General features: G+C 39.6%; 1 protein-coding gene across 1 annotated transcript in view; it reads left to right on the top strand.

Annotated features, from left to right (window-relative positions):
- DNAH5 (dynein axonemal heavy chain 5) overlaps positions 1–15,107 on the top strand; it is a 193,852-nt gene that overhangs the window by 172,299 nt on the left and 6,446 nt on the right. Inside the window, exons 71-78 of the mRNA XM_045571576.1 lie at positions 1,237–1,482; positions 2,884–3,103; positions 4,497–4,702; positions 5,298–5,501; positions 7,466–7,681; positions 8,716–8,928; positions 10,140–10,292; positions 10,571–10,802. Of these exons, the coding sequence (XP_045427532.1) occupies positions 1,237–1,482; positions 2,884–3,103; positions 4,497–4,702; positions 5,298–5,501; positions 7,466–7,681; positions 8,716–8,928; positions 10,140–10,292; positions 10,571–10,802 (1,690 nt within the window). The remainder of the gene's footprint in view (positions 1–1,236; positions 1,483–2,883; positions 3,104–4,496; positions 4,703–5,297; positions 5,502–7,465; positions 7,682–8,715; positions 8,929–10,139; positions 10,293–10,570; positions 10,803–15,107) is intronic.

Here is a 15,107-nt window from a genome sequence, read left to right as displayed (position 1 = left end):
TGATTCTTCAAGGGTTTCTCCAAGTAATCCAAGGAATAACATAGGCAGGGTTTATAAGAGAACGTAGAAAACATTCCCCTTCACTCTGCAGAGAGGGGCTGTTAAAAACATGGAGTAACCATCTCCATGTCCACGTAGGCACTGGGCAGTAATGAAACAACTAGATTCAATGATTTATTGAGAAAAGGAAATGGAGTCTTGCCACTCAGGACACTGAGATCACCTTTCCTTCAGCTTTTGTTCTCAACTTCATTACTTTTATTCTGCCCAAATGAATTGTAAAACAGTTGCCTTATTTAAGGGCAATGTAGAAGGTTCAAGTAGTTCTCTTTTCCCTCCCTCCCTCTCTACTTCCCTCCCTCCCATCTTTTTTCTTTTCTTTTTATTATTATTATTTTAAATGGTCCAATGCTGAAATTTAAGCCTTCCATGGTCCTTTGTACCTTCTTCCTGGCTTCTGACATCCATAGGCTGATGATAGCCATGACTCCTATAGTCACTCTTGTCCACTCTACTCTATCCTGTATATTCTAGAAGAAATGGAAATATGATATGTCCTTCTTGTAATGGCATCCCATGGCTCTTATGGTCTCTAGAAGGTCTAGAAGTCCCCTCTGGAAGAAGGCCCCTCTCCTCAAAAATTCTTATTCTTGGATCAGACTCCTTTTGTAGTATTCAATCAGATATCTTTTGGGGAAGCGTAATAGAAAGTCTACAATGTAGACATATTGAATTCTCATTCTCCATAAGCAGCATCAGGTTCACTCTCAGCATTTTCTTTAAGCATGACTGCTCACATCAGAAAATATTCAATTGCCTGGTTGCAAAAATGATGCTCTGTCAGAGTTTACATTTTCTCATATGTAAAATAGGCACAATAAAATCTATCCAGGATGATTGGAATACATTTTAATCAAAATAATGTATTTACTAGTAATAGTAATAATGAATATAATAATTATTGTGTATCAGTTTGAAAACATAGAGAGAGGTGTTTTTTTGTTGTTGTTGTTGTTGTTGTTTTTTTGGAGTTGAAAGGATGACAGCAGTGAAAAAAGATTACCAAATGAAAAAATAGAAAATATATCATTATAAATGCCTCTGTCCTCTTCAATGGGCAGGTTACTGTGGGCATCATTGAGATAATCTATACAAATGAATTTTGGATCCCATCCTGCATTGTACACATAAAGAAGTTAGGACTAGTTTTGGTGACTGGTGTACTATTTTTGATAGGCTCGCAAGTACATTATGGACTCCATGGGAGAAAACTATGCGGAAGGGGTCATCCTGGACTTGGAAAAGACGTGGGAGGAATCTGATCCACGGACACCACTCATCTGTCTCCTGTCTATGGGCTCAGATCCCACGGATTCTATCATTGCCTTGGGGAAGAGATTAAAAATAGAAACCCGTTACGTGTCCATGGGCCAAGGCCAGGAGGTCCATGCTCGCAAACTCTTGCAGCAGACCATGGCAAACGTGAGTCCAATGTCTACATTTGTGTTATGTTGTTGACATTACAGGTTATAGAGTAACAATTCCAGACAAGAACATATTACTTGTTAAGAGTTTAAATTTACATACTACATGATAAATTTTAAACTTTTTCTGCTGAGCCTTGACTTATGGAAAACTTACCTCATCAAACATCTTATTTCCTAACCAGCTTGCATAATGCTAACCCCCACTCCAGACCCCAAACCCTCAGTGGGGTCCACAGCTCTGGCCCCTCTGCTATACACTCCTGCCCCTCCAACTCCACTCTTGGAATCTTCAGAACTCCAGAATCTGCCTTTCTTGAGTTGTGGAATGCACAATGGAGTCCCCCAGGCACAGCTCAAATCCCAAGGAGGCCAGGAATCTACCATCACCATGCAGTGGTGCCAGAGGTTCTAGGGCTTCTAAAGCCCTTCATAGATTATAAAATCTATAGCATGAAGAGTCTTCAGTGCTCGGGAATGGCCTGGGAGCCACCAAACACTGGAAAGCCCTTGGCAATCCTGCTAATGTGACAGTTAAGTCTGGAGTTAGGGTACTTTCAAGGACTTAAGTTAGTAGGATGCTAAAGGTCCTCCATTTCATTTCTAGACCTTGACTCCAGGACAAGGCACTCATGTGTTTACTGTGGTCTAGCCCTCTCTGGGGTGTCCAGCTCAGCCTGGAGGATCCTTCCATCCTTGTTCCCCTCTCCTCCACTTTAGCTAGGTATGATGGGGGCACAGAACCACTTGGCTTCTCATTCCTACTAGAGAACATGCAATCTGAGTTAAGATTCTTCTGTTCTGGCCTCTTTTTGGACCTTAGTCCTTAGTCCTCTTTCCTTGAGTCTGATTATTCCCTCCCCTTCCCCCATCTCAAGACTCCTTCTGTGCCCTCCAGGAGGACTGGCTTTCTTACCTTCCAACCCCAAACCTCTGGGCTTACCATAAAACCACTGGGCTCTAGGTCTTGGCTGCTGAATCTAGAACCTCACCCCTGTGCTGCATCTCATCCCTTCCCTCTGGTTTAGAACTAAGCCCATTGGGGTTTAGAACCTCCATATTTACCTCGAGGCTCTCCATCCCCACGCTGTGCCCTTCCCCCAGTTTTGGTGAAAGAGAGGGACCCTTCAGTGGGTTGCGCTATGCCTAATGACCTTAGTTTGCAGTTGGGAGGCTGAGGGGTCTGATTGAAGTGTTTCTGGAGAAGAAAAACATTCATCTGCATTTAAGAATCCCGTGTCTTGTCTGACATTATTGCACCCTTAGATTTGACCTAGATTAAAGTAGTTAGTGTGTTTTTCTATTAAATTTTAATTACTCAGTTTTTAAAGGATGCACTAATTGAAATCTCTGAGACAAACACAAAATAGGTTGTTTCTATTCGCTGTTGTTCACTCAGGGAGGATGGGCACTTCTGCAGAACTGCCACCTAGGCCTCGATTTCCTGGATGAGCTAATGGACATGGTTACAGAAACTGAGGTGGTGCACGGTGCTTTCCGCCTGTGGATGACCACTGAGGTCCATAAGCAGTTTCCCATCACACTCCTGCAGATGGCCATCAAATTTGCCAATGAGCCTCCGCAGGGCCTCCGTGCAGGGCTGAAGAGAACGTATGGCGGTAAGTAGAGGAATCCTTCCAAGTTCACTGGAGTTTTTGTACTTAGATTGTTTTATTAAAGAAATTGTAAAAACAGAATCAGCTAGGATATAGGTAAGCAAATAGCACTGTTATTGATGTGATGAGGCGCAGATGGCCCCTGGTGTTTGTCCTATGGAACACTACCTGGCAGTGCTAGGTGTCAGAGCTCAGAATTCCCACCTTATTTTTTCCTGTGTTTCCCGCATTGCTTTACTTTGGCCTGTACTGTTTTCTACTGGATAGCTGCCTTTTTTTATGTTACTGTCCACATTTTGTATTTTTGTCATTCATGGTCTTTTGGCTCCAGTCCTGAAGTAGGACAGTAGCCTCTTCCAGGAGAGGCTGAGTTAAAGTCATGGCCTGCCGTCATTTCATGAAGCCACATGGCAGAATGTCAGAGCCATAGCGAAGTTAGAAATCAGAAGCAGCAGAACCCAACCACAGGCCCTCCATTCAAACCTGGAGCTGAGAGCATCCTCTTTGCCATGACTTCTTCTGTTCATGGCTTCCTCTCTGGACTCATGGTCATGGCAAGATCCTAGCCCTCAGTGTCAGAAATATGTTTCTGGGTCTCTCTGCACAAAATACTTTGTTCTTTTGGGTGTCAGGCACTCAAACAACCAGTTTCAGTTTTCTCATATGTAAAATAAGGACAATAAAATCAGTCTGTGATGATTGGAATATAGTGTACTTAATAATAATAAATATAATAATTCTCTATCATTCTGAAAGAAATCTACAGTTCTTTTTAATTGCTAACAATACTCAAATTCCTACCAATTTATAAGGTAATGTGGGGATAAAGAGGATGTGGAAGAGTGACAGTGACGACAGTGAAAAAAGATCACCAGTGAAAAAACATATGATTTTTATATGTATAATATACTATAGATACATACATAGTGCTCATAATTATTACTTCAATAATACATTAGGTTGAAACGATCTTCTCTATATAGTATTAATAATTTAATATTAATTAAAATAGTGTATGTACATGCTCCAAATAATAACAATGTAAAAATTATTATTATTTTTTAGTCATGGTGGTTGTAGTAATAGTAGCAGTATTTATTTTACTGCCATCATTCTTTCTCCTCTATTTTATCCCCACATTATCTTGCTAGATTGGCAGGAACTTGAATCATGTTAGCGAGCCCTTCCACCTCTCAAATATCTTTGCAGATTTTTCAGAGAGAAATGCCCTCTGGATATGCAAAAGTTAAATTATAGTTGCCATATGAATGTCATAAAAATAATTCAAGATAAGTGAAGTTTAATATTAGGAATTTACAAAGAGAGTTAATCACTTAAATAGAAAACAGAGATGTATGAGTGATGATACAGATATTCACCCAGCTGCCCACCACAGGTGTGAGCCAAGACCTGCTGGATGTGAGCACGGTGGCCCAGTGGAAGCCCATGCTGTATGCAGTGGCGTTCCTGCACTCCACGGTCCAGGAGAGGCGGAAGTTTGGTCCCCTGGGGTGGAACATTCCTTATGAATTTAATCAAGCAGACTTTAATGCCACCGTGCAGTTCATCCAAAACCACTTGGATGACATGGATATCAAAAAGGTACTGTGTGTGAGCTGCTTCATGGCCCTGGTGATGGTGGGTCCCCAAGTTAACATGCCCCCATCCCCCAGCTTTGGAGTTAATTTAATAAGAGTGATGATTTTCTGTGCTTGCAAAGTTGAACTTTAATTCATAGCAACTTGGGTCACACTTGCCTCTTGATTTCAGCTAAAAAAATAAATTTTTATTCTCTTTTAATTTCTCAGTCAAGTTGACATTACATATGAAACATCCTAACCAGGTGTTGTTTTTCCAGAGGGAAGGGAGGAATAGGTGGGGAAGCTTATTTTTAAAAAATATTTAAAAACTGAAAATGAATTCTAGATTCCTTTTGAAGTGTGTGCTTTTAAAAGAGCTGCCTCAATATTCTAAAAAAATAAATATTTTTCTCTTGAAATTAAAATAGGAAAATATGAATGCAGAATTTATTTCAAGTCATGAAGATGAGCTTTGTGTAATCACTTATATTTGCCTAATTTTATTTCTGCATTTTTTCACATTAGGAATAAACAAATGAGTGAATGAATGAATGAGTGAGGAAAATGAGGATGAGACAATAGTCATTTCTGCACAATTATTCTATAATTTTTCCCAGGGTGTCTCCTGGTCTACTGTCCGCTACATGATAGGCGAAATTCAATATGGAGGCAGAGTCACTGATGACTATGATAAGAGACTGCTGAATACATTTGCTAAGGTTTGGTTCAGTGAAAATATGTTTGCACCAGATTTCAGCTTTTACCAAGGATACAATATTCCAAAAGGCAGCACAGTGGATAACTATCTTCACTATATCCAGGTTTGTCAATGTCAGAATTTTATGATTAGAGTAAATATCCCCAGCATTTGGACTTTTGGTTTTGTATTTACACTCCATATGCCCTTTAGTATACATTTTAATGGTGATACATATCAAACCCTCCACCATAGATGATTTCTTCATATGTTTGTTTTACCTAATGATTAAAATGTTTATATATATATATTTGATATATATAAGGCCCCCACTCCCCTATTATCCATGGCTACTGGCTAGGCCCATATGCATGCACACAAGTCCTTTGGTTGATCTCTTTCCCTTACCCCCACCCTCCCCTACTTTCCTTCTGAAGTTTGAGAGTCTGATCGCTGCTTCTCTTTCTCTGGGTCTGTTTTTGTTCATCAGTTTATGTTGTTCATTATTTCCTCTAGATGTGTGAGATCATGTGATCTGTGTGTTGTATGAATTCCCTCCCCCTATTCTCTTTAATGCTTTAGTGAAGAATATTCTTTGGGGAGGTGATAGATTGAGCAGATTAGAATGGGTGAAACTACACCAATTCCCTGGAGCTCTCTTCCTGTGAGACTTCCGTTACCTGTTAGGGATAGGGCAGAGGCATTCTCTAGACACAGTTTGTTCTATTTTTTAACTCACTTTCCTTATTTTGGGACATCTGTTCCTTAATCCTGGCCTGATGGTCAGTGTATGAGTATGCACAGGAGTCCACGGGTAGAAGAGCTTCCTCATTCAGGGCCAGGTACTTCTTTGTAGTAGGGGAAGTGCTGGGGGGCAGTCCTGGGGGAGGGTGGTGGTGAGCAGCAATCCTGGCCTCTCCCCACTAGATTTCTGTAGCATCCTCACCCAGTTGTGACAACCAAAAATGTCTCCAGACATTGCCAAATGTCCCCTGGAAGGCTAATAATAACCCCTGATTGAGAAACATTGCTCTAAGAAAGAAGAGGATAGATTTTGACAGGAAATTTGGGGAAGAAAATGGATGTGTGTTTCAAGGTAACTACATTTTCTGTCTCTAAACCTTGAATTAATTAGATCATTATTTAGCAATCTCCTTTGCCTCTAAGATTTATCTGAGATTGAAAAAACTAAAGCACACAGCCTCAAAGGGCTAAATTTATGTTTATTTAGAGGTTCTGTGATAAATAAATGTGATGAGCTTATCATATATTACCACCTTTATATTTTCAGTAATTCAAATCAACAAATAGATGTGTCTTAATTATACTATATGTGTCCTTAAATCATTGGCACTGAATAAGAGAGTGCCTATGAAGGTATAAATTTAAATATGCCTGTACATACATTTATTTATATACATCTCATTTCACAATAAATTTAAGATCACTCATAAGATGACATTATGTAAAAAGAAATAGAAAGGAGGGGAATATATGAATAAGACAACAGTAAAGCGTAGGATACAATTCATACATAGGAATATATGTCAAATTGCAAGTACATTTTTTGCTTTTCAAATAGCTGGGGATGGAGGGGGATTTTGCATGCTTGTTCTGCTTCTGTCACTTGCTCTCCATTTCTTGCTGTCTGTTTTCCTCGCTGACTCTTGCTTTCTTGATATTTACCTCTTCTCCATGTCTCTTTCTCCCCAGGTGAATATAGTTCCCTTATTTGGGCCTGAATTGAGCTAAAACTGTCACTTTCTGGTATCTTAAAAACACAGTAACACCAATTTGTAGCTCACTTTCTGTATTACATTTTCTAAAATGAGAGAGAATCTATTTGATTAAAGTATCTAGAGATGCAGACATCAATAACATGCACTGATAATGTTCCTTAATTTTTTTTCAAGGCAATGTTTGCTTTTTTATTTTTCCTGGAGAAATTGTTGAGAAGGTGGTGTGACATAACTGAGACATCTCTTAGAAAGGCTTATCCTAATAAAAACATGTTTCCTTCCTAAGACAGTACAGTTTAACTGGTACTTACGTCAGCAGTCTGTGCTTACCAGGGTGCTTGTTGTTCAGAGTTTGCCCACCTATGACAGCCCTGAGGTCTTCGGGCTGCACCCCAATGCCGACATCACCTACCAGAGCAAGCTGGCCAAGGACGTGCTGGACACCATCCTGGGCATCCAGCCCAAGGACAGCTCTGGTGGCGGGGATGAGACCCGGGAGGCCATGGTGGCTCGGCTGGCCGACGACATGCTGGAAAAGCTCCCCCCTGACTATGTCCCATTTGAGGTGAGTCAAAATCCTGACAAAACCCGTGGGCGGAGGTGTAAGAGCATAGAAGGGATAAATGATGATGGAAAAAATAAAATAAAATAAAATAAAATAAAATAAAATAAAATAAAATAAAATAAAATAAAATAAAATAAAATAAAATAAAAAAGAAAGTAAATGAAAAGTCAGCCATGGATGTGTCCGCTTTGGGAAATGAAGAAGGAGGGCAAACACAATTTTTTTCTGAAATAAAGAAGTTATTTTAAACACTCACTTCCTGAAAAACCAGAAAAGAAGTTTTTAAATCTATAAATGTAATTATTTCAAAATGTAAATAATATGGAAATCTTATGTAAATGTTAATATTCATAATTAAATTACAAGTGCATACGATGGGTTAGGATTTCTTTTCTAGAACTTTCCTTCAAGGTATATCACATTATTATTCATTAGGAGGAAAGTCATTTATTTTTAGAGTGTAGCACATGATTAGTTAAAACATGTTGTGTAACTTAATGTACACCTTACCATTCAAGCATTCTCAATTTCAGGGAGTCTATTTAAAAAAAATATATATTTTATTGATTTTTTTACAGAGAGAAAGGGAGATGGATAGAGAGTTAGAAACATCCATGAGAGAGAAATATTAATCAGCTGCCTCCTACACACTCCCTACTGGGTATGTGCCCACAACCAAGGTACATTCCTTTAACTGGAATCGAACCTGGGACCTTTGAGTCCGAAGGTTGATGCTCTATCCACTGAGCCAAACCAGTTAGGGCAGGGAGTCTGTATTTTTATCATTAACTCTTTGCACCTTCTTCTTCATCTCATAGGTTTCAAAAATTGATATGTTTGTTTAAAATACAACTAATTTCTAAGCAATTTTATTTTATTTACATTCTTATTTCTTCTCTGTTTTCTGGCAGTGAAAAAAAAAGTTTGCTATTTATGAAATTGTAAAATCTGGGCCTGTTTAGAAGCCCCAGTTACTTAAATGTTAATACAATAGTTTTCTAATTTTTAACATGCGCTGAATGTCTCCTCGGCAGGTGAGAGAGAGGCTTCAAAAGATGGGTCCATTCCAGCCGATGAACATTTTCCTGAGGCAGGAGATAGACAGAATGCAGAGGGTGCTCACGCTGGTCCGCAGCACCCTGACCGAGCTGAAGCTTGCTATCGATGGCACCATCATCATGAGTGAAAACCTTCGGGATGCACTGAATTGCATGTTTGATGCCAGAATTCCTGCTCAGTGGACAAAAGTACGTGGAAGCTGCTCTGGTTCTGCCTAATCACCTTATTGTGAATCGCTGTAACTGGCAAGCAGAAAGCACTGAAGGATAATTGGCTTACAAGTGTTCTTTTGGTTAGGAACTAAACCCTTCGTGTCCTGTATTTTTAGATTGTAGGTAGGGGAGGAAATTATGTAGCAACTCCCACATATCATGTGCTCTACTGGTGACTTCCATCCATGCATTATTTCATTTAAAGTTTTACTTTTTTTTTTTTCCCCCTCAATTTACATATGAGGAACTGGAGGGTGGGAGAGGTGAAATCTTTTCTCAAATCACATAACTAAGTAGTCCAAGAATCAGAATTCAAACCCAAGCTATTGTGCTTCTACGCCCACAAGACCAGCTTCCTTGAAGAGACAGACTGTCCTGAGATACACACACCTATCCAAAGTCACACCAAAGAGCAGCATTTTTTCCTTCCTTTGTAGATATGTGAATATATCTCTCTCAAGATAACAAGTATTCTTATTGAGTAGTACCTATTGGTAAACGTGCTAAATGACAGGTTTTAAGAAATGATTTTCTATTTGGAAAAGTAAAATGAGGACCTGAATGTCTTTTTAAGCAATAAATGCAATTACTTTGTTGGTGGCAAATTGGCCTGTGTTTTCATTTCTGCTCTTTTATCAGAGGAAATCGATGTGTATTCTAAGGGATGAAATCTCCAGAAGATAATTGTTGTGTCCCTCATTAAAAGTGATAAATGGATAAGGCTTCTGCGAGTTATTCTCCACAGATATATTTTAAAGTGTTGATTAGACCATGAGCACATTTAATAAATAGAGATCCTGTTTTATAATGTATCTGTTGAAAATGTAACCTACGGAAAGTAGCTGGAACCTGTTGAATTTAATGGTTATTTTAGCGCTTTATGGCAGAATTGGTGATGAATATGGTAAGTGGAAGATGAGTCTATTGACAGTAGACATTGTGGACAGCATCTGAGCTCTCAATCCATCAGGTATTCGTGAGATGATCAGCTGATTCTATCATAATATCTTAAGCAAGAAGAATCATTTGAAAACTTAATTTTCAGAACCCCGGAATAATTTACGTCTTAGGGACTGTTAAATTCTAAAGGTGAAATTAGTGTTTCATCATCCCCCCCCCCCCATGAACATAGCCAGTCAGGCAGCAATATTATACCTATATTAATTATTTTAATGCATTCATTCCAGGCATCGTGGATCTCAAGTACGTTGGGTTTCTGGTTTACCGAACTTTTGGAAAGAAATTGCCAGTTTACCTCCTGGGTTTTCAATGGCCGACCCCACTGCTTCTGGATGACCGGCTTCTTTAACCCCCAAGGATTTTTGACTGCGATGCGGCAGGTAATAAACAGCTCTGATGTGCACCTGTCTTTCACTATCGTTTTAAGTAATATAATAAGACAGAGAATGACTCTCTTATGGGTGCTAACTTTTACACACCAGTACAAGTGGTAACTGGGGACATGGGTATCGGTTCTGAGAGAATCTTTTTAACTTTAAATACCATTCTACTTACTTTGAATTAGGGTAATTGGGCAGCTACACTGTCATCTATGCTCTGTATATACAAACCTCTAATTGCTCATTGCCTCCTTTGCCTTTGTTCTTGGCTGGGGCAGGAGATAACTCGGGCCAACAAAGGCTGGGCTCTGGACAATATGGTGCTTTGCAACGAAGTCACCAAGTGGATGAAGGATGACATTGCTGCCCCTCCCGCAGAGGGTGTGTACGTCTATGGCCTGTATCTCGAAGGCGCTGGCTGGGACAAGAGGAACATGAGGCTCATCGAGTCCAAACCGAAAGTGCTCTTTGAGTTGATGCCTGTCATAAGGATTTACGCAGAAAACAACAGTGAGTTTTCTTGTGCATTTAGGGATGGTTGGTATTATTGGATTGAATGACATTATACACACCAGATCTTGTTATTTTAGTTATCATATAATAATAATTTGACTCTCTTAACAACTACCTTTACATTCACACCCATGTTTAATAAGTATTTATAGATCAGTAGGCACTTTCATGAGTGCTGCTGGGGAGGCAATAGTTCTAGATAATTCTTGTTTATCTAATAAAGCAGATGAAATATATATAAATGTTCATAAAATATTAACTGATGAGATAAGAAACAAGTGTTTGGAATAGATGATAAGTGGTGGGAAAAGGAGGGTGAGGTAACAGTGGGGTGAAGTGGTCAGGGCAGTTGGGACTGGCCTGGGCTTGGAATGCTGAAGGTGATTAGGTGGGGCAAGCGGTGGAAAAAAGGCTTTCTAGGCAGGACTGCCCAGGGCTCCCTGGAGGTGGAGCCACTACCAGCTTGGAGATTTAAGCCAAATTGTGAAATCCATATTGAATTCAGGGACATCTAGCTTAATCCAGTAGCTAATGGCAAATTTCTGGATTCATATTTCAGCCTACAAATGTAATACCACCACTTTGAAGCACACACATTATTCTACTTTGACAAAGTCATTGAAACTGTGATAAACTGCTTCCATTGTTGGCTTGATGTTTTCTGGAGGCTTTTGTTATTGCATTTTACTCAGATAACATCTCAGCAATAACTTTTTTTTTTTTTTAGCACATATGGAACTTTCCTGTTCATTCTATTTCATTAAAATTTATCTTATTTTTAAAAAAATATATATTTTATTGATTTTTTACAGAGAAGAAGAAAGAGCGATAGAGAGCTAGAAACATTGATGAGAGAGAAACATTGACCAGCTGCCTCCTGCACATCCCCTTCTGAGGATGTGCCTGCAACCAGTATACATGCCCTTAACCGGAATCGAACCTGGAACCTTTCAGTCTCCAGGCCGACGCTCTATCCACTGAGCCAAATCGGTTTTGGCAAAAGTTATCTTATTTTTAAAGAAAAAAATGTATTTAATTTGTACAACATAACACACACACACACACACACACACACACACACACACGGTAAAATGATTGCTACCAGCCATAAACTCCAGAGGTAGCCATGATATAGGGTCCCAAGGAAATGCTGATTGTGTTACAGAAGCAGAAGATATTTTTCTTTAAACAAGGGATAAAATATATCTTTTTATAAGACAGCTTTTATAATCCCTATCCATTAAATGAATGTAGCATTTGGAAACATGGGTCAAGAAAAAAGAGTTTATAAACTATGAGTATTTATTTTTTAAGCAAACATCATTGGCTTTATCCCTTGCACCTTCCTTGGCCTTAGGTGCAAGGAACACAAAGATAACTCTGAACCAGATTCTGCCCAAGGACTCACAGGCTAGCAGGGGAGACTGATGAGTAAATAAAATGGAATTTAATACATGGTATGACAGAGCTACACCCAGGATGCTCAGGAAGCCTAGAAGGAGATCAAAGCTGTGTCTGGGAAGTGGGTGCAGAGTCTTCTGAGATGTTCTCTGGAGGCCAAGGTCAAGTGTGCTAGAGAGTTAGAGGGAGATTTTTCTTGGCAGAGGGAAATAGCCTGAGCTCACTCGGTCATCCCATGAATATTTCTTTTATGTTGACCATCTGCCTTGCACTACTTTCATGCTGGGGATGCAACAGTGAGAAAAGATCAGGCAGACTCCCCATGGTCATGGAACTCAACAGGGAATGGTAGCTGAAAAAGAAGCAAATAGAGTCAATCTCTGTTACTCATGGATTCTGTATGAATTCACCTACTGGCTAAATTTATCTGTAACCCAGAAATCAGTGCTTGTGGTGCTTTCACAGTAATTCTCAGACATGCACACAATGGAAAATTTGAGGCTCCTGGTGTGCATGCTCCCAGCTGAGGGTGACCAAGGTGACAGTGTCTCAGCTGTAGGCAAGTGTCCTTTTTTAGTTTGTTTAGTGCTACATCTTCATATGTGTGTGCTTTTGCTATTTAGGATGTCCAGGAGTAGTCCTGAAGTGCTGTCTGGTGTCCTAGTGCAGAAAGACTGCCTTACAGAGAAAACACATGTGCTAGATATGTTACATGTAGGCATGAGTTATACTGCTGTTGGCCTGGAGGTCAATGTCAGTGAGTCAACAGTGCATATTAGAGGGGTGTCTTTAAGAAGAAACATGCATAAAACAAAATGACATATTGGTGGGTTGATGAAAATGTGGCCAGAGCCTCTCAGGGGTCTAACCTTGTATTTCCCCAGGAGCATAGGTTACGTGGTCTCCGATTCAGGGTTCACAGAAGCTTTATATTATTATTATTTTAAGTATGCTTTTATTGACTTGAGAGAAACATCGATTGACTGCCTCCTGCACACTCCCCCCTCCCCCCTGGGGATTGAGCCTGTAAAATGGGCATGGGAATTGAACCTCAACTTCCTTGTTCATAGGTCTACGTACAACCAATGTGCAGCACTGGCTGGGCATTCACAGAGACTTTATACACACAGTCCCATGAATAATGAGAATAATGAGTTGTAAGTGAGCACACTGATGACAGCTAGTTCTTCTTCCTATAGTTCAGGGGTGTGGGGAAGGCCTCCCTGAGGAGAGAACATTGCACTGAAATCCAAGTGGCATAAAGTGGTTCTGCTGTCATTCAGGGGAAAGGTCTTAGGAAAATGTGCTCTATCCTATCACTGCAGCTAGTCAAAATGTTGTAAAAGATGTTTTCCTTATAAAAGGAAAGAAAGATCCTTCTCACATGGAGTTAGGGGTTACTTTTTTATTTCTTGTGACTAAACTGTAAAAAATCCATTGCAATAAGATGTTTAACATCTCAGCATGGTAGTAATAAAGTAATAATTTTATAATATAGGCAATTCTTTATTTAAGAACAGGTTTTTCTGGAACTCTGTTCCCCCTGCTGGGCATAGTCAGCGGTGAGGCTCATTAGCAGTAGGTAAGGGAGGAAATAAAATAAACAAAGGAAAAGTGACTAATGTCAATGTGCTGGGGGGGGGGGAGGGGGGAAAGAAAGAAAGAAAAGCACTTTAGTTCTCTATTTTTTTTTTCCTTTTTGTTTCAATAGAAATTGGTGGAAACTCATTTTGCCAAATAACTTTGTTGTTGGAGAGGTGTTTGTTTAGTGATAAAAAGCTAACCTTCTGTTGCTGCCAACCTAATTTTCATTCGTTTTTGATAACTGGATAGGGTTCTAATTGAGCTAAAAAGGTGTAGCATTGTTCATGGCCAAAGGGCACTCCAACAAAAGCTCAGAGTTTGAAAATTAAAATTCTTATAACGGTTTGTTTTCATGTTAAGAGGAAGAACAATTTTCAGTGTAAATAATTCATCATTGAATTTTACATACCGGCTGGTTTATTTGTTTTCAAAAAGATGGCTAGAGATTTATTTGTACTTTAAAAATTGAGTGATACATCCCCAAATACTTATTTATTCATGTTTTTTGCTAGAACATCATGGGAAAGTTGCCCAAATAGTACTACATTCACCAAGAGGGTAAAAATATACAACTCAGGTCCTCTGTTTTCAAAGGTATTTGAAAAGAGGCAGATATAGGAAATATCTGTCTCCTTTTATGTAGATCAAGCATGTCAGACTCAAAGGCTAACATAGGCCAAATAAAGAAGGCATGTGGTTCGTGGGTCACGAATTTGACATTCTTGATGTAGCTAGTGATGCTAATAAATGAACTACAGTGCTGTAGCTTTGTGATGGGAAAACCATGATTACAACATTTTGGGGGAACAAAGGGAAACTTATATGTACCTCTGCTCACAAAGTAGGCTGAGAAAGAGCTCAGAGTCCCTGTAGCTAATGAGGATATTTCCTGCTTGGGAAAACATCTTTGTAAGAATGCCCTGTAAACTCCGCCCCCTTCCAACACTGCAGTTGTGGCGCTGGGTGTGGGAATAGCCCATGGATGACCAGGTGGTGCAGAGCTCCTGACTCTTAAACCCATCAATGTTTAATACACTTTCAAATTTTAAATCTGGAACTCTGGCCGAAACCTGTTTGGCTCAATGGATAGAGCGTCGGCTTGGGGACTGAAAGGTCCCGGGTTCGATTCCGGTCAAGGGCATGTGCCTTGGTTGCAGGCATATCCCCACTAGGGGGTGTGCAGGAGGCAGCTGATCGATGACTCTCATCGATGTTTCTAACTCTCTATCTCTCTCCCTTCCTCTCTGTACAAAATCAATAAAATATATTAAAAAAAAAATAAATAAATCTGGAACTCTGTCAAAGTCCTGGGACCAC

Source organism: Pipistrellus kuhlii, unplaced genomic scaffold, assembly GCF_014108245.1.
Source record: "Pipistrellus kuhlii isolate mPipKuh1 unplaced genomic scaffold, mPipKuh1.p scaffold_m20_p_4, whole genome shotgun sequence".
NCBI lineage: Eukaryota > Metazoa > Chordata > Mammalia > Chiroptera > Vespertilionidae > Pipistrellus > Pipistrellus kuhlii.
The sequence above is the reverse complement of the archived record's forward strand: the minus strand, read 5'-3'. Positions and strand labels throughout refer to the sequence as shown.